The sequence below is a fragment of the Lipotes vexillifer genome, unplaced genomic scaffold, assembly GCF_000442215.2.
Source record: "Lipotes vexillifer unplaced genomic scaffold, Lipotes_vexillifer_v1.1 scaffold1077, whole genome shotgun sequence".
NCBI lineage: Eukaryota > Metazoa > Chordata > Mammalia > Artiodactyla > Lipotidae > Lipotes > Lipotes vexillifer.
In genome coordinates, this window is record NW_006784237.1 from 724,821 (window position 1) to 745,226 (window position 20,406).

At 38.4% G+C, this 20,406-nt stretch overlaps 1 protein-coding gene across 2 annotated transcripts in view; it reads left to right on the forward strand.

The window, feature by feature from the left end:
* TTK (TTK protein kinase) overlaps positions 1-20,406 on the forward strand; it is a 39,823-nt gene that overhangs the window by 8,636 nt on the left and 10,781 nt on the right. The window contains exons 8-13 of one of the 2 annotated variants that reach the window (XM_007456622.1): positions 1-56; positions 1,133-1,253; positions 5,534-5,682; positions 12,842-12,978; positions 14,341-14,467; positions 17,778-17,870. The exon at positions 1-56 is cut by the window's left edge and continues 35 nt beyond it. In XM_007456622.1, coding sequence (XP_007456684.1) covers positions 1-56; positions 1,133-1,253; positions 5,534-5,682; positions 12,842-12,978; positions 14,341-14,467; positions 17,778-17,870 — 683 coding nt within the window. The remainder of the gene's footprint in view (positions 57-1,132; positions 1,254-5,533; positions 5,683-12,841; positions 12,979-14,340; positions 14,468-17,777; positions 17,871-20,406) is intronic. The other variant, XM_007456623.1, reaches the window with a different exon arrangement.

Sequence of the window (20,406 nt, forward strand, 5' to 3'; positions counted from 1 at the left end):
TCGTTTCTGGATCTAAATCAAGTGGAAATGATTCCAGTGACTTGAGACATTTAACGGTATGTCCATTTTAAAATCTTTCCACGAAGCAAGGGTTCCTGACCCAGGGTCCATGGAGCTTTTTCTGGGAAAGGAGTCCATGATTTATGTATCTCCAGCAGTGTTCCTGAAGCCCCAAGATATGTCAGACCACTGATGGGAAGTGGCACATGAGTCCTAAGCTGTTTCTCCTCAGTTGAGGTGGTAGGGCAATGATCAGCGATCTCCTGGGGTAACTCTGAAGTAGCAATTATTATATAGTGTTTTAGCAGGTTAGTTGGCCTGGATTTGGGAAAAGCGGGGCGAGCCATGCCCCCCAGCTTTTGTTTCTTGGTGTGTTTAATTATATGATCTGGCAGGGCATCTTAGACAAAAATGAGGGAGTGGCTTTGTGATGGGGCAGAGCTGAGGGCTTAGATAATCCTAGCGTCCTGATATGGCAGATGTGTGAACTTCAAAGACAGGAAACAGCTTTAATCCCTGCTGCACTGGTTTTTAGGGGTTATACTATTCTTACTGTAGTTGAGTTAAACCCCTGGCATCACAATGTAGGTCTTTCTGATTTTCGATTCCTTGTAATTTTTCTCTCTCTTTCATGGTCTTTGCTTTTAAATAATGAGTTTAACTAGTTTACAGCTATCTTAGAGAATAGTGCATAGTTGTGTCAAAAGTTTATTTTCTGGATTTAGAATAATACTGTCTTAGACTTAACACAAATCTTAATTTTGACCAGTGCTGTTATTTTTGGTGATAAAATACGATCACAGTAACAAAATAATGAAGTGTGTTTTATGTTAGATTCAAATTTTCCAACCTCTCTTTTTAAGTGACTAAATTTTATCATTTGATTAATATGTCTATTGAAAGTAAATTGGCCAGTTTTATGGTTATGGCCATTCCCATTGCTCTACTCAGTAATTCAGGAAGTTATCTTTGCTGGCAGTTTGTGAGTCCACGTGTAAGTGTAATAGATAATCTTCCTAGCTGTCTTTTCATATAGGTGAGACTTCAGTATATTGAACACTAGGGCAGATTAGTACTACTTCTGTTGATGAGACTATATAAAATCAAGTCAAATCTTATTCTTTTTATGTAGTCTGTTAAAAATATTCGTTCCAAGGAACCTCTGATGTCAGATGAGAAGAGTTCTGAACTTATTACTGATTCAGTAACCCTGAAGAATAAAAGTGAATCAAGCCTTCTAACAAAATTAGAAGGTAAGAGTGACAAAACAGACTACTTCTTTAATTAAGAGAATCACTTTGTACTTGTGAAAGTTGACCAGCCACCTAACAATTGCCATGTAAGACTATGACTGTGTCCCTTTATCGTGTATTTCAGTTAAATTTTATAGACTATATGAAAAGTATTAAATTCGATAGCAAAGAAAGTTTGTTTGCCTAAAATGTGCATTAAAGGAAGGTTGGAGGGAAAATACAGTGGCACCGGGTTATTGTTCTCAGTTGGCTTGATAAATACTTTCTGGAAAGGACACAGAGGCTGTATTTATAGGATAATTCTCCCTTTCCTCTTTTGTCAGACATTTGCTTTTCCAATGTATGAGTACTATGGTGCATGTTCTAAGGATATATACATGAATGAGACAGGGTCCCAAGGAGATTGCCAACCAGTGTGGGAGATCTGCTGACAAATATAATGCTGGGTAGAATATAGAGTATCATGAGAACCACATCCATAAAATGCTATGAGGATTCAGTGCAAGGGGAAATCTGAGGAACTAATCTGGTTTAGGGGAAATGAGGAAATAGTTTGTGGAGGAGAAGAAACGTGAAGCATTGTGAGCATTTAAATAGGAAGAAACGGCAGTGACAGAGCATTTCAGATGGAGGGAGTAACATAAGTAAAAGAATAAAATAGGGCTTCCCTGGTGGCGCAGTGGTTGGGAGTCCGCCTGCCGATGCAGGGGACGCGGGTTCGTGCCCCGGTCCGGGAAGATCCCACGTGCCGCGGGGCGGCTGGGCCCGTGAGCCGTGGCCGCTGAGCCTGCGCGTCCGGAGCCTCTGCTCCGCAACGGGAGAGGCCACGGCAGTGAGGGGCCCGCGTTCCGCAAAAAAAAAAAAAGAAAAAGAAAAAATTAAAATATTCTAGGAACAAAGATGGTCAATTATGCTGAAAACTGTAACATAGGTAGTATAGAAGTGGGAGATAAGACTAGTTAGACTTAGGTCAGGCCTAAAGTTTTTATTTGTTTAGATGTCAGAGCACCATCAGAGATTTTTAAATGGGGTCATGAATTGGATGACCATTGTCCAAAGTTTGCCAGATTGGGTGTAATTTTTTCTTGTAATTGGACTGAAGAGGAACACTGGGACTTTTCTAGTTTTAGCCCAGAAAATGCCACGTCACAGGAAAGCCCTCCGTCCCTGCAAACTGGGCGGCCATTATTTTGATTGGGAACATCAGCGTCCCTTCAGATCCGCAGGGCATTGTTTCCAGGATCCCCCTCGGCTGCCCAAATCCTCGGCTGCTCAAGTCCCTTCTGTAAAATGATGTGGTATAGTCAGCCCTGTGGAACCTGCGGATACGGAGGGCCGACTATAGATTCCTCTTGCTAGTAATTGGGGGAAACTCATATTTTATATTTTCATGGCACCTATTACAAACTGATATGATTGAAAAATCATCTTTACCAAAAATCCTTGTTTATAGTACTGATCTGGCACCTAATTTAATGCTTTCATTTCTTTCACACGCATTTCCCTCGAGTGTATTCCAAGTGGGGCTGTGGGGTCACAGGATGTTGTATATATTCGGCTCGTCGATAGTGCTGGACGGTTTACCAAAGTGTTGTGTTTCACCAGCACTTATGTTACTCTTGCTCCACATTCTTCCCAGTAGTTTTTATCGTTGGTTTTTAATGTTAAACATTCTGATTCTGCTAAGTGATATCTTGCTGTGGTTTTAATTCGCATTTCCCTGATGTCTAACGATGCTGAAGGCCTTTTTGTGTTTATCGGCCATATGGGTATCCTCTTGTGAAGTACTTGTTCAAGCCTCCCCAGTTTTTCCATTGGGTTTCCTTTCTTTCTCGCATTGATGTTAGGAGACATTAATATGGTCTAGATACAGCTCCTTTGTTGGGTATATATTTTACAAGTAACTTCTCCTATTATGTGGTGAAGACTTGATGAAATTGTTAATTATCATGCATTTTAATTTATCAGTCTTTTCCTTTGTGGTGAGTGTTTTCTGTGCCTTTAAACAAATCTTTTCCTCCTCCAAGATCATAAAGATATCTCCATATATTTAATTTAATTTATTTTTTTATAAATTTATTTTTGGCTGCGTTGGGTCTTCGTTGCTGCGGGCAGGCTTTCTCTAGTTGCGGCAAGCGGGGGCTTCTCATTGCGGTGGCTTCTCTTGTTGTAGAGTTTGGGCTCTAGGCGTGCGGGCTCCATAGTTGTGGCTCGTGGGCTTTAGAGCACAGGCTCAGTAGTTGAGGCACACGGGCTTAGTTGCTCCGTGGCATGTGTGCTCTTGCCGGACCAGGGCGCGAACCCATGTCCCCTGCGTTGAGCAGGTGGATTCCTAACCACTGAGCCACCAGGGAAGAAGCCCTTTCCATATATTGAAGAAGACATCATTTTACGTTTCACATTTAGAGTTATATTCTACTTGAATTTAATATTTGTGTATAGTTAAGATCAAGTGTCAGGATTCATTTTTTTCTCCCCATGTGGATATCCAGTAGATCCAGCAGCATTTATTGAAAAGACCCTTTTTCCCCTCAGTGATTTGTTATAAATTAGATGAGTCTGTGTTTGATGTCTGGTCTTGAATTCTTCTCTCTTCCATAGTCCTTGGTGTCTTTGTGCTAATACTGACATAATTACTGCAGTAAGTCTTCATATCTGTCAGTGTAAATCTTCCACCTTTGTTCTTTGTCAAAGCTATTTTAGTTATTCTAAGCCTTTTGGATTTCCATATAAATATTAGAATCTGTCAGATCCTTTTTTTTTTTTTTTTTTTTTTTTTTTGCAGTACGCGGGCCTCTCACTGTTGTGGCCTCTCCCGTTGCGGAGCACAGGCTCTGGACATGCAGGCTCAGCGGCCATGGCTCACGGGCCCAGCCCCTCTGCGGCATGTGGGATCTTCCCGGACCGGGGCACGAACCCGTGTCCCCTTCATCGGCAGGTGGACTCTCAACCACTGCGCCACAAGGGAAGCCCCATTTTTTTTTTTTTTGTTTTAAATGGGATTTTGATTGAGATCTAGTGGGACAAGTTGACATCGTAACAGATAAATTTTCTAGTGCACTAACCTGGCATATCCCTTCATTCATTTAAGTAATCTTTAAAAGATTATTGAAGAAATACTTTTCTGTGTAGAGATTTTGCTTATCTTTTGTTAGAGATGTACTTAGAGATCTGATTTTTTTTTGATATGATAATGAATGGGATCTTTTTTTAAAAAAATACTTATCCTCTACTTTGTTGCTGGTATGTAAAAATACAACTGATTTTTATCTATTTATCATTTACAGTGACATTGCTCAAATCAATGAATAATTCTAATATTTTCCTGTAAATTCTTTCATGTTGTTTGAAAATAATATAACATTTTTTGTCTTCCAGTCCTTTAACTTTCATTTCTTTTCTTTGCTGTATTGTACTTATAACCTCTAGCATAATGGTGAATAGAAGGAATGATAGGTGGTGTTTTTGTTCACTCCTTCTTTTAGAGAACCACTTTCATTATTTTACCCTCACATGATAATTGCCTTAGAGTCTTACAGCTATTCTTTATCAAATATCAAAACAGAGTGAGTTTTGCTTTATACCTAGACTAAAAGTTTTTTTGTGACTGGGTATTGAATTTTATGAAATGCCTTTTCTGCATTTTCGGAGTTGACCACAGACTTCTCCTCTATTATTATGGCAAATTGAATTAACTTTCAAGTGTTAAGCAACTTTGCATTTAGGAATAAACACAACTTGGTCATAATTTATTATACATTTTGTATATCAGTTGCAAATATTTTGTTTAGAATTTTTGCATCTGTTATGATAGGGACAGAATATTTACATTCATAAAATAGTCAATGTTATTGTTGAGGCTCTTTTGTTCAGATGCTTAAGAAGGTAAATTACAGGCTAGTTTAAGGTAAAAATTTTGTTAAAAAGCTAGAGGTCTATGAAAAGTGGTGAACTAGCTTCTCTTTATTAGTAAGACATACATGTTTTTAAATTTATACTTATTTATTTCCTTGTTTTCTGGTAAAGACCAGAAGCATTTAAATTCAGAATGTTCTTCGGTAAAGCTCTAGGTAACAACCTAGGAAGATGGCTGTTGCAGCTTTGAAAAATTAACTTGCTAAAAGCAAATTGTCGGCAGCTGGCTTAAAGTTTTTAGTTTCTTTGTTTTTTAAGAGCAAAATGCTAATACAGTTTTGTAACATGTTCTGTCATTTAGGTTTATTTTGTTATTATCAAATATTCTTGCCTTTTAATGACAACAACAACAAATACAATTTCAGAAACTAAAGAACATCAAGAACCAACGGTTCCAGAAAGTAACCAGAAACAATGGCCATCTAAGAGAAAGTCAGAATGTGTAAACCAGAATCCTGCTGCATCTTCAAATCAGTGGCAGATTTCAGAGGTAATCTCAAAAGTTGATACAGAGGTAACTTTCCTTTTCAAGTGTAGCATTGCTATTGTTCATAATGTGATGATCATGTTAAATGTTTTCTTCTTTTATTAAATTCTTGTGTACCATATTTAGTGGAGCAGTTTGCTCAAGTGTGTGGTTTTTTGGTTTTTTGCTTTTAATTCACAAAACAATGATCAGTAATAAAGGTTTAGTTTAGTAAGAATATATGTCAAGCTGAATTCTTTTCTGTTTTCAGTAGTATTTTTGGATGCTGGTAGACTGGGGCAGGGGTCAGCAAACTACAGCCTAGGAGCCAAGTCTAGTTCCCAGCCTGTCTGTAAACAACATTTTATTGAAACACAGCCATACCCATTTATTTACTTACTGTCTGTGCTTGCTTTTGAACTGTAACAGCAGAGCTGAGTAACTGCAGCAGAGACCACCTGGCCTACAAAGCTGAAAATGTTTACTATCTTACCTTTTACAGAAAACAATATGCAGATGGCTGAACCAGTGCAGTGCTGTACCAAGCATTTGACAATTTCCTATTGTCATCCTCATGGATAAGATAGAAAAATATAGACTAGATAATGTGAATTCATAACAGGTTGAATGATCATTCCCAGTGGCAGGGCTCCATTTCAGAAGCAAGGATCTGGTAGAGAGCCATACCTGTATGTAGTCCATGGCCATACTCTTGTCATTATTACTTTTCAGTTGTATTCTAACTCAGCAGTTCTCAAATACTTTGGTCTTGGTGCCTTCTTTTATACTCTTAATTATTGAGGTTCCTAAAGAGCTTTGGGGGAATTCCCTGGCAGTCCAGTTGTTAGGAGTCCGTACTTTCACTGCCGAGGGCCCAGGTTCAATCCCTGGTCAGAGAACTAAGATCCCACAAGCTGCGCGACGTGGCCAAAAGGGGGGGAAAAAAGAGCTTTGGTTTACGTAGGCTGTGTATATCTGTATTTGCTATATTAGAAAGTAAAACCAATACATTTAAAAAATATTTACTAATTTATTAAAAATAACAAGAATAAACTTTTTACATGTGAATGTAGATACACTTAAAAATAAGTATTTTGTTTTATTGAGGTATAATTGATATACAACATTATATTAGTTTTAGGTGTACAACATAATGATTCGATATTTGTATATTTGTGTATACAGTTGACCCTTGTACAACATGGGTTAGAACTGTGTGGGTCCACTTATGCATGGATTTTTTTCAATAAATATGTACTATAGTACTACATGATATGTGGTTGGTTGATTCCGAGAATGTGGAACTGTGTATACATAGCACCAACTGTATATTTATATGTGGATTTTTGACTTCATGGGAGGTTGGTTCCCCTAACCTCCCAGTTGTTCAAAGATCAACTCTATTGCAAAATGATCACCACAGTAAGTCTAGTTAACATTCGTTACCATACATAGCTACAAATTTTTTTTCTTGTGATGAGAATTTTTAAGATCTACTCACTTAGCAACTTTCAAATATGCAATTCAGTATTATTAACTATTGTCACCACGTTTTTCATTACATCCCCATGATTTATTTATCTTGTAACTGGAAGTTTGTACCTTTTGATCCTCTTCACCCAGCCCCGCTCCCACCCACCCATCCCCACCCCCAGCAAGCACCAAACTATCTGTGAGCTTGGTGTTTTGTTGTTGGTGGGTTTTTTTTTCCCCTCCAGATTTTACATGTAAGTGATACTATGCAGTATTGGTTTTTCTCTAGCTATTTCACTTAGTATAATGCCCTCAGGGTCCATTGGTGTTGTCACAAATGGCAAGATTTCATACCTTTTTATGGCTGAATAATATTCCATTGTATTTATGTACCGCATTTTCTTTATCCATTCGGCCATCAATGGATATTTAGGGGGCTTCCCTGGTGGCACAGTGGTTGAGAGTCCGCCTGCTGATGCAGGGGACACAGGTTCGTGCCCCAGTCCGGGAAGATCCCACATGCCGCAGAGCGGCTGGGCCTGTGAGCCGTGGCCGCTGACCCTGCGTGTCCGGAGCCTGGGCTGGGCCCGTGGGCCATGGCCGCTGAGCCTGCGCGTGTCCGGAGCCTGTGCTCTGCAGCGGGGGAGGCCACAACAGTGAGAGGCCCGCGTACCGCAAAAAAAAAAAAAAAAGGATATTTAGGTTGTTTCCATTTCTTGGCTATTGTAAATAATGCTGCTATGAACATGAGGGTACAGATATCTTTTCAAGTTAGTGTTTTCCTTTTCTTTGGATAAATACCCAGAAGTAGAATTGCTAGGTCATATGGTAGTTCTATTTACGTTTTCACCAACACTGCACAAGACTTTCATTTTCTCCACATCCTTGTCAACACTTCTTATTTCTTCTCTTTTTGATAATAGGCACTCTGACAGGTGTGAGGTGATATCTCATTGTGGTTTTGATTTGCATTTCCCTGATGATTAGTGATGTTGAGCATCTTTTCATATATCTGTTGGCTATTTATCTGTATGTCTTCTATGGAAAAATATCTAATCAGCTCCACTGTCCATTTATAAGTTGGTTATTTGATTTTTGGTATTGAGTTGTAATGAGTTCCCTGTGGGTTTTTTTTTTTTTTTTTGGCTGTGCTGGGTCTTTGTTGCTGTGCACAGGCTTTCTCTAGTTGTGGTGAGCGGCGGCTACTCTTTGTTGCCGTGCGTGGGCTTCTCATTGCGGTGGTTTCTCTTGTCGCAGAGCACGGGCTCTAGGCGCATGGGCCTCAGTAGTTGTAGCACATAGGCTCTAGAGTGCGGCTCAGTAGTTGTGACACATGGGCTTAGTTGTTCCATGGCATGTGGGATCTTCCTGGGCCAGGGGTTGAACCCATGTGCCCTGCATTGGCAGGCGGATTCTTAACCACTGTGCTACCAGGGAAGCCCCTCCTTGTGTATTTTGGATATTAACCTCTTATTGGATATGTAGTTTGCAAATATTTTTTCCCATTCCATGGATTGTCTTTTCATTCTGTTGATGGTTTCCTTTGCTGTGCAGAAGCTTTTTAGTTTGATGTAGTCCTACTTGTTTATTTTTGCTTTTGTCTTTACTTTAGGTCAGATCTAAAAATTCATTGCCAAGACCTGTGTTAAGGAGCTTACCACCTATGTTTTCTTCTAGAATTTTTATATTTTAAGGTCTTATATTCAGGTCTTTAATTCATTTTGAGTTAATTTTTGTGTATGGTGTGAGACAGTAGTCCAGTTTCATTCTTTTGCATGTGGCTGTCCAGTTTTCCCAGCACCACTGATCTGTGTGTCTGTTTTTATGACAGTGTCATACTGTCTTGAATACTATAGCTTTGTGATATGGTTTGAAATCAGAGAGCGTGATGCCTCCAGCTTTGTTCTTCTTTCTCAAGGTTGCTTCGTCTATTCATGATCTTTTGTGGTTCCATATGAATTTTAGGGTTGTTCTATTTCTGTGAGAAATGACATTGGAATTTTAATAGGGGTTGCATTGAATCTGTAGATTGCTTTGGGTAGTTATGGTCATTTTAACAATATTCTTCCAATCCATGAACACAGAATATCTTTCCATTTATTTGTGTCTTCAGTTTCTTTCATTGGTATCTTATAGTTTTCAGTATACAAGTGTTTCACTTACTTGGTTACATTTGTTCCTAGGTATTTTATTGTTTTTAATGGGATTGTTTCTAACAGATGTTTTTGGTGGAGTCTTTAGGGCTTTCTGTATATAATATCATGTCTGCAAATAGTAACAGTTTTACCTCTTGCTTTTCAATTTGGATACCTTTTATTTCTGTTTCTTGTCTAATTCCTGTGGCTAGGACTTCCAATACCATGTTAAGTAACAGTGTGAAGAGTGGGCATCCTTGTCTTGTTCCTGATTTTAGAGGAAAGCTTTCATCTTTTCACCGTTGAGTATGATGTCCGCTGTGGGCTTGTCATACATGGATTTATTATGTTGAGCTGTGTTCCTTCTGAAAAATAAGTATTTTTCAAAACAAAATAATTACCGTGAAGAGAGTGATAATGTTTTACAATTTTTACAATTTCTATAATGGTTGGCTTAACAGAAGACTGGATTTCTTGTATCCACTTTTGCATTCAATCTATTTCACTATCACATGCCTTCTAGCCTTGGGGAAACTCTAGTTTACATTCGTGAAAGAATGAAAGTGAAAAAGGCAAATAATGTCTTAGTATGATTATGAAAATAGTTTTAACCTCTCAGACTCCAGGAAAAGATCTTGGGAACCCCTCTCTTTCTGCTATTTCTAGATCACTCTTTGAGAACTGTTGATCTAAGTAATGGAGTAGGTAACAAATGTTAGATGAGAAGAATCCTGACAGGTTGAACCTTGGACAAACAGCACCTCCTCTTTTTTTCTTTTTAAAACTTGTAAGCCAGTAGAATGGTAAAGGGACTTAAAACTATTTATCTGTCATTAGGGAAATGCAAATCAAAACTGCAATGAGACACCATTTCACACGCACCAAGATGGCTATAATTAAAAAGAGACAGTAATAAGTGTTGATGAAGATGTGGATAAATGAACCCTCATACACTGCTGATGAGGATGTAGAATGGTGCAGTCACTTGAAATGGTATATGGCATAGCAGTATAACCTCCACTGCTTCTTCTTGGGTCAAGGCAGAGGAGGACAATTCTGAGACCTAAATAAATGGTGATCACCTTACCAGAGTTTTTATGAGGTGCCAGTTGAGAAAATTTACACTTAAGAAAAATATCTAAATGTGCCTTCTTAAAAGAGATTTCCTACTAGTAATTTTCTGCCTTTTACTCCTGGTTGCACGTGAGGTCTAGTTTTCCTCTGCCTGCTGGTTGCCCTCCAGGTTTGTATCTGTATACTGCTTCATCCACCACCAACTTGCATTGTTTCGCTATTCATAAAAATTGCTTTGTACGCTTAGTTATTTTATGTTTATTCATGCATTTTTTATGATCGTATCAATTATAGTGCTCATTATAACATATTTAATTACTAATTTTGGGGGGAAGATATTAAAAAGTAAAGCACCTATCATAATTACTAATTGTGCTTAATTTGAAATTAGAATGTCCTGAATTAAAAAAAAAAATGGTATGGTAGTTCCTCAAAAGGTTACATACAGTTACCATATGATCCAGCAATTCTACTCCTAGGTATATACTCAAGGGAATTGAAAATATATATCCACACAAAAACTTGTACATGAATGTTCATGGCAGCATTATTCATAATTGTAAAAAAGTAGAAATAACCCAAATATCTATCACCTGGTGAGTCAATAAGCAAATGTGTTACTCTGATTTTATTATTTCATTTTTTTATTCAATAATAAAAGTAATGAAGTACTGATAAATGCTATAGCATGGATGAACCTTGAAAACATGCTAAATGATGGAAGCCTGTCACAAAAGGCCATATATTTTGTGATCCCTTTTATAAGAAATGTCTAGAATAGGCAAATCCATAGAGACAGAAAGTAAATTAGTGGTTGCCAGAGCCCAGGAGGAGTGGGGAATGAGAGTGACTGCTAATACAGAGTTTCTTCTTAGGATGATGAAAATGTTCTGTAATTAAATAGTGGTGATGACTGCATACTCTTGTGAATATATTAAAAACCACTGAATAGTACACTTAGGTAAAAAAGAAAAAACTAGACAGTTTCTTGAGGTTGCTCCTGCAGCAGCCCACTCAAGTGGAGGCTGTTTTTGTCTCCCATCTCACTTTCCTACAAGCTCCCCGAAGCTATGTCCAGACCATTTCTTCTCCTGCAGAAACCCAGTCCTTTTGAGGCGCCCGCCTTCTGGATATGCTCTCCTGTCTTGCTTGTTGCCATCATCTCTGAACATCCTAGTGACCCCCCATCATTCTTTGAAAATATTAGGCTCTGGATCACTTCTTTCAGCTTCAACCCAACATCTGTCATCACTTTTTGTTAGCTTCTTACCCCTATGTATCGCTAGTCCTACACCTGGCCTCCAGATTCATAACGTCTTCCTCCCTCATGCCCATTTTCTTAATGTCACCTTAGCTACCCATTCCTATATTCAATTCTGATCTCCAAAATCTCAAATGCAAACATCCCGGTCTATGAGTACAACCTTTCCTCTTTCCTTGCTTAATAATCTTACTATCACAGATTCTTAATACCATCCTGACCACTAATCCAGATATATATATGAAGAAATCTTAAAGGAAGTGGAAAATTTACCCAGGAAAAGAGATACAGTGGCCATGCTAGCTATCTTCAAAAACTCAAAGGATTGAAATGCAGAAAATAGTATAGATTTATCCACTGTGGATCTCCAGAGCATAATGTGGACCCAGTGGGTTGAAATTATAATATAGAAGCTGATTTAACCTAAATATCCGTGAATACTTGCTAACAGCTAAAGCTGTCCCCAAATTGAAATAGAGGTAGTGAGCGCTCACTAATAGTGTTCAAGCAAAATGTGGTTTGCAGGAGTTGGCAAGCTTTTTCTGCAGAAGCTTAGTAAGCTTTGCAGGCCAGATGGTCACTGCTGCAACTATTGAACTCTGTCATTATCTCATGAAAACAGCCACAGACAAGATGTAGGCAAATAGACATTGCTGTGTTCCAATAAAAGTTTATTTACAAAAACAAGCAGCAGGCCAGATGCAGCCTACATGCTGTAATTTGCCAATCTCTACTGTACAGGATGTTCATTATTGCTTTGGGATTTGTTTGAGATAAATTCTACAAGCTCTATGTCTTTTACAAGGGAGAAAGAAGAACATTAGATAGGTATTTGCCATTTCAAATTTTGCTAGTAATTAGTATTTGGTCATTTTCCCTCCAAACATAAAAGTAGGGAATGATTTTACTGATTAAAGAAAGACTAGTTTTCTGAAGCACAGAGTACTTACTTAGATTATAAAAGTTCAATGCTAGTGATAGTAGCCATAATGGGAGAGGATATTAGACCCTGTTTTGTTAAACAATGCTGTGTACCTTCCCTCTACTTGTAGTCCCTTTGAGGAAAATATAACAGGCTTCAAAATTTAGAGTAAAAGAGCTGTACTAAAAAGTTATTGAAAGTCTGGAATACATATGTCTACCTATTTTAGCATGCTTTTGTATTTCATATGTTAATTTTCTTTTAGAAGTTATGTTTGTGAAACTGTTGAACAGGTGACTAATTTAAAAACCCGAAATCGTGATGTTTTTTATTTTGGTCTAGCAGAAACAAACCAGTTTTGAGCAACCTGCCCTTTCGGTTTCAAAGCAGTCGCCACCGATATCAACACCTAAATGGATTGACCCAAAATCTATTTGTAAGACACCCAGCAACAGTGTCTTGGATGATTATATGAGCTGGTAATTACTTTTGGTTCTTTGCTTGGTACAATAGAGATAACATGGGCTTCGGGGCCAAACAGATCTGGAGGTGGATCCCCCTCTTTTACTTTAAAGACTTTCCAAATTCATATTATTTTTCTCATCATCAGTTTTTTTCATCTGTAAAAGGGGAGGGGAAGGTGGCTACGATATATTTTTAAGGATTGTAATGAAAGTCTCTGTCATATTGTAATCTGTACCTACTATATATACTCTATACTTTTTATATTTACCTATAGGCAGTACCTTTAAATACTCTAAGTATGCAAAACTTCTTGATAATCATGCATTGCCACACGGATAACTCTGTAATTGAGAGAGAGATTTTAAAGGTTAGCATTCTTAGAGCGGGTAAAGTGTGGATACATTATATAGCAAAGGAGGTGTTAACTGGAGTGTGGTGGTCTCTGCTGGTGGTGCAGCTCATATAGTTCTGGTGGTGTTCAAGACCGGAGCGGCGGGCAGTGAGGGATGAGTGAAGAAGTTGGTCGGTGTTGATTGACAGGAAACACAAGGGATGTTGAAAAGTAAATCAATGGCATTTTTAAGAAAAGAAAAAAGGGATGTGGCATATCTTATAACTAGGGGCTATATTTTTAATGTCTTAGAGGATAACTGAAGTCCATGATGCCTTTTGTTTTTCATTTTCATAATGTAATCTTTGATCTTAGTTAGAACTGGCCTTGGGGTTTTATAACCGAGTCTCTTTCCTACTTAATACAATTTTGCTATATATTACCTAATTTTACTATACCTAGAATATTTTAAAGAATGACAGCTAACTAAACTAGGTATATAGTTATTTCTTGTGAAGCTATTTATTGTCAACAAATACTTGTAGAATTCCTTTGTGCCGAGCACCATTCTTGGTGTTGAGAATACAACAGTGAATAAGACAAGCAAAGCACGAATGTGAGCTGAGCCGCTTTATGCTCAAAGGCCAAACTCCTCTGATGTAATTGGCTTTCACATACTTCTAGGAGGCTGTGTCGAACATTATTGTTAAGAAGCACTCATAAAATCTGTGATCAGCCATAGGCTGAGATTTGCCTTGGCTAAATTTTATAAAATAACCCCAACTCTATATTTTAAATGACATCTTATTTATTTTAATAAGGATTTCTTGTCTGGGGACAAAAAATTACTTTCAGAAAGAACTCCCCCAAAATGAAATTTCTGGTGATGGTGTATCTAGAATAAATAATTCAGATGTATTAGGAAAACTGATTTGGATTCTGTTTGATGTAACACATTTAAATGTATATCCACCATACAAAATCTGAGTCAGATTCTTGTTTTCAAAGCTTTAATGTTTTAAATTTTGAAAAATACCTTTCCCAGTTTCAGGACTCCAGTTGTAAAGAACGACTTTCTGCCTGCTTGTCAGTTGTCAACACCATATAGCCAACTTCCCTATTTCCAGCAGCAACAGCAGCAAATACCTGTTACTCCACTTCAAAATTTGCAGGTTTGATAAGCTTTATTTATAATGGTACATGTTAAGGTATGATCAGTTTCAAAGGTTTTATTTTTGCAGGATCTAGTTTTTAAGAATGGTGTTAAAGACTTGTCCATTCTTAGTCCCATTAGGCAAAACTCTTTCCTGCTATTCTCATAAAGGTGCCTTATGACTTTGAGAGGTTACTTATTGAAGAAGCTAATGAAGCTTTTTTCACTAACTAGCCCGAGGTATCTAGTTTGAGTAGCTATAGATAAAATTTCTTTTGTAATCTAGGTTATTTTTTATTCTGTTTAACAGTGTAAACCAGCTGTTAGTGAGCAGCTTCATTTCACTGGCTGATTAATATACAAGTAAATTTTTAAGAATATCAGAATAGTAATATGAGATACCACTAGAATATATTATAAAGTAGTTATTATAAAGTATTGATGAGGTAAAAATTTTTTTGCTGGTAAGGTATTGCCATCTGGGAAAAAAATTATTTAGAAACTCTCTCGACATCAATACTAAAATTTGTTTCTAATAACTATCTGAAAAGCAGCTTAATATTGGTAGAAAGAAAAGGCTTTGAAGGGAGACTGCTTGTCCTTGACTCTCGGTCTCACTACTTACCAGCTATGTGACCTTTTACAAGTTAAAGAAACTCTTGTGCTCATTTCATCATCTTTAAAATGGGGGTAATAAACCTATCTACCCCATAGGATGATTGTGAAGATTAAATTAGTTAATATATACGTAGTTCTTACAACAGAGCCTGGTGCTTAGTAAATAATAAAATTTAGCAGCAATTGTTTAAATAAAACAGCAAAAAAACCCCAAATAAACCACAAGTGATTAACTAAACAAATCAAGAGATTAAAAAACTAGCTGACAGAAAATAGAACAATGGGTACCAGGGCCTAGAGGGAGAGAGGAATGGGGAGTTACTGTTTGAGGGGTGCAGGGTTTTTTCAGTATGAGATGATGAGAAGTCTTGGAGGTAGATGGTGGTAATGGTTGCACAACAGTGTGAATGTACTCAACCCCACTGAAGAGTATACTTAAAAATGGTTAAAATGTTACATTTTGTGTTATGTAAATTTTACCATAATTTTAAAAATAATGGAATAAAAAATTTAGCCAACAGTGGAGTATACTAACTGTGGAAAGAGGTAATAGTGCTTTGAGGATTGACTCAGCAGTATAATAACTATAAAGGAGACAGAGCAGGATGACCAGGCTTGCCCACACGTTCATTCAAAAAGCATTCATTGAGCTACTAGTCACGTCATGCCCTGTTTGAGCTGAACTCTGAAAGCCAAGCAGACATGACCGAGTGAAGGTCTGAGGAGCCTTCTAGAAGAGGCCAGTCGGGAGGAAACTGAAGGAGGCCAGAGTGTGCCTAGAGCTCCCCAAGGGGCAGGGGTGACCCTGAGGGTTCTGCTGGGCCCTTTAAGTTTTGCTCCAAGGGGGACAGGAAGCCGTGGCACAGGTTGGAGAAGGGAAGTGAAGTGACCTTAGACTAAGTGCCTTGCGGGATGTCCCGTGTAGGGCACTGAATGTCACATGGGCATTGAATCCGAAATAGGTCAGAATTACTTTAATAACTTTCAGCAGCTAGGGGGAAAGGCTATTGAAGGGCTTCCTTTCCTCATAAATTTTCGGTTTAAGGAGGAGAGGAAGCTCCAAAAGCAAGAGAGGGGAGGGAGCAGTGAAGACTTGTGATGAAGTTACAACTCAGTGACAATGGGTACATGTTTCAAAGCCTAACACTTTCTTACAGAAAACATACTTCATGACTCAACAGTGTTGTTCAGCCCTAGATTAAAGAAATTAGAAACCGTATCTTTTATTTTTTATTTTTATTTTTTTAACACCTTTATTGGAGTATAATTGCTTTACAATGTTGTGTTAGTTTCTGCTGTATAACAAAGTGAATCAGCTATATGTATACATACATCCCCATATCCCCTCCCTATTGCATCTCCCTCCCACCCTCCCTCTCCCACCCCTCTAGGGGGTCACAAAGCACCGAGCTGATCTCCCTGTGCTATGCAGCTGCTTCCCACTAGCTATCTATTTTACGTTTGGTAGTGTGTATATGTCCATGCCGCTCTCTCACTTCGTCCCAGCTTACCCTTCCCCTTCCCCGTGTCCTCAGGTCCATTCTCTATGTCTGCATTATTATTCCTGTCCTAAGTTCATCAGAACCTTTTTTTTTTTTTTTAGATTCCATATATATGTGTTAGCATACGGTATTTGTTTTTCTCTTTCTGACTTACTTCACTCTGTATGACAGACTCTAGGTCCATCCACCTCACTACAAATAGCTCAATTTCGTTTCTTTTTATGGCTGAGTAATATTCCATTGTATATATGTGCCACATCTTCTTTATCCATATCTGTCGATGGGCACTTAGGTTGCTTCCATGTCCTGGCTGTTGTGAATAGTGCTGCAATGAACACTGGGGTACATACATGACTGTTTTTGAATTATGAGAAGGCTTATCTTTTATGTTATGTAGAAGGAGAGCACGTGAGAAAGATTCTACCATTTGGGCTGTAAAGCAGGACTTAGTTGAATTGAGGTTTATTCAGACCTTGTTTCAACTTGGTTAATCAGCTAATCAGGCACTCTCTGTGTCTCCAGCTTCCTTGTCAGCGCAGAGTAAGTCCTCACACACTCCATCTGTTCAGAGCGTTTATAGGTCCACAGATGGTCTAGCATCAGGGAAGAGAGGGGAGGTGTGTTGTATAGTACATCGGCTGAGAGTTTGCTGAGGAAGATGCTCAAGTTCAAAATAAGCAGCTTGTTGAATATCACCCAGCATAAAGGGGACATCACTAAAATCTGCATTTGTCTGATTGGCTCTGGAACTCTTAGCACCTTAGCATACTGCTTCCTTTATAATGTAATGCTCCAGGAGAAAAAAATATAGAGATAAAGTTGTGTGTTTATATATGTAAGTATGTAAGTAAAAAGGTTTGTGTAAGAAAAAAGAACAGGTAAGAAAGATGAAAAGCGGTAACTTGTGAATTTGTGTGTTGGAAATTAAGAGGGTTTTTTTCCCCCTTAAATTTTCTATTTATGTATTATGTTAAGAAGTAAAGGCAAGTTGGAAGGGGAGACTTTGGAACTTTGCCTATATATTAATTTAATAAGTATTTTTTTGACTAAAGTATGTAAATTGCTTCTTTTAAATATTGAAATATTGTGACATCTAATTAAGAGTTCAGATAATTTCAGAATTGGAAGCATTTCACTGTACTAAATGCAAGCTAGTTTCTCAGGCATGTTCTCTGAACATTTGAATCCTTATCTGTTTTAATGATTTAGATTTCAGCATCCTCTTCAGCAAATGAATGCATTTCAGTTAACGGAAAAATGTATTCCATACTGAAGCAGCTAGGAAGTGGAGGTTCAAGTAAGGTAGGTATCCCGAATATTTAAGGAATGAATAAAAATATTTTAAACTTTCCTCTCTTTGTCTTTTTACCTTTTGAGGCCTTTCTTCTTAACTTCTAGGGGCCTGTATTTCCCTTGAGCCAAAAACTCCTTCTCATCCTCTTCTCCCATCCCTTCCCCCCATCCCCTCCCCTCAACAAATGGCATATTTCTTTAGACCCACCTCTTAATTTCAGTTCCCTGCTCTTCCCTCCAGTGTCCTATGATTCCATATTTCTTCTCTAAATAACATTAACATTGACTTGGGGGTGGCAAATGACAGCTTCATATTATCACCAGAGTCTTTCTAAAAGTGAGTCAGACTGTGATGTGAATACCTGCTATGCCTAGGATGATTCAGCAAGGTATTTGATTAATGGGTTTTGTTTTGTTCTGAGTTTTCCTTTTCAGAAACAGAATTCAGCAACACATGAATTTCTAGATTTGGAACAGATCATTTCCTAAATTTATCTGAGTTCTAAATGTATATGGTTCTAATTCTCTGGCTGGAAGGGATCTCAAAAGAGTTGTCTAAACCTCCCATCTTCAATTCTTCTCATTTTGTTCACTTAAATCCACTTAAATCAGATTTTTACTTTTACCTTCATTATTCACCAAACAATTGTTATCAAAATCACTAATGGGGCTTCCCTGGTGGCGCAGTGCTTGAGAGTCCGCCTGCTGATGCAGGAGACGCGGGTTCGTGCCCCGTTTCGGGAAGATCCCACATGCCGCGGAGCGGCTGGGCCCGTGAGCCATGGCCACTGAGCCTGCGCGTCCGGAGCCTGTGCTCCGCAAATGGGAGAGGCCACAACAGTGAGAGGCCCGCATAACGCAAGGAAAAAAAAAAAAAAAAAAAAATCACTAATGACTTCCATGTTTTTGCCAAAACTAATTGTTAGCCTTGATTGTGGGTTACCTAGCAATTGGCACAGTTGATTTTTCTTTCCTCACTGAAGCTTTCTTTCCCACTCGGCCTCTTTCATTGTTCCTCCTGGCCAGCGACCGTTCCTTCTCTGTCCTCATATCCCTGATCTGAATGGTGCAGAGGCCCTGAGCTCAGTTCTTGGCCTCTTTTCTTCTCTCGCTAAACTCACTCACTCCTTTGGTGTTCTCATCCAGTCTCGTGGTTTCATGTACCATGTACATGCTGACAATTCCCAAATCTGTATTTCCAGCTCAGACTTCTCCTTTGAATGCCAGGCTTACGTATACAATTTGACTGCTCAGCATCTCTTCTTGGGTGTCTGTAGATACTTAAAACTTAATATGTCCCAAGCCTAACTGCTGCTTCATAGTGTTTCCCATTTCAGTAAATGGCAGCTTCATTCTTCCAGTTCCTGGGTCAAGCAGCCTGGGGTCGTCACTGACTCCACTTTCTCTCGACATTCACCCAGCCAATCATCAGTCTTACTGGTTCTACCTCAAAGTCTGTCCACAATCTGACTGTTCCTCACCACCTCCACTATTATCCCTTCGGCCAAAGTAGCTTCATCTTTTCACCTGAACTGTTATAGTCACCCTCTAACTAGTCTCGCTGACTCAGTCCTTGCTCTCCCGGCCTATTTTAGCATAAGAGTCGATTTTCCTCGATACCCTCACATCTTTTCTCTAGTGTCTTCCCAATCAGGGCTTTCTTGACCATGCTCTACAACCCCAACTCCTACCTTCCAGTTGCCAGCGAGCTCCGTTCCCCTCTCCTGCTTTATTTTTCTCTGTAGCTCATCTGCTAATGTGCTCTGTAATTTACTTATTTGGTTTTGTTGTTTGTGTCCCCTTGCACTTGAATGTGAGTTCCATCAGCGTAGGGATGTTTGTCTGATTTGCTCACCAATGTTTGCTCCGTTATCTGGAACAGTGGCTGGAAAAATAGCAAACACTGAAGTGTTTGTTGAATGAAAAGCCTTCCTCAGCTGTTTTGCTACTCTAAAGTTGTTAAGGATGATACATGAAACAAAGCCTGTTTGGTTCATTTTAAGTTTTATTATAATTTTTTAAGCCAGCTGACAATAACTAGACTTGCTTAAGATGTCTTGTTAACTTACTATAAATAAGGTGTATACATTACCATGTTTAGCAGTTGTTCAATAATATTAATTTCTTTTCTGTGTACATTTCCTTTGTTCTCTTCCTTGCCTTACATTTTAGGCATAGGAATAAAAGGACAATGGAATTGATTTTTACCAACATATTTATTTATTTAGTAGCATGTTTTCAGAAGACGTATAATAATCTTAACAGTGTTTTAAACATTTTTTCCTTGGAGGATAATGAAAATGTAAGCTTACTTAAGTCAAGGGCCAAGTGATAAAGCTATGACTGACCCATATTTTCTTAGTGTGATTGAATTATTATTTAATTATTATGACGGCGTTGACAAAATCATCACGTCTCAAGGAAAAGAGGGTAACATGCTTTATGAAACTAACATCCTTTATGCTCTGTCTATGCTAGAGTTTAGACAGTGACCAACTTATACCCTATTAAGAGCATTTAGAAAATTCATGGGGCTAGCAGGAAT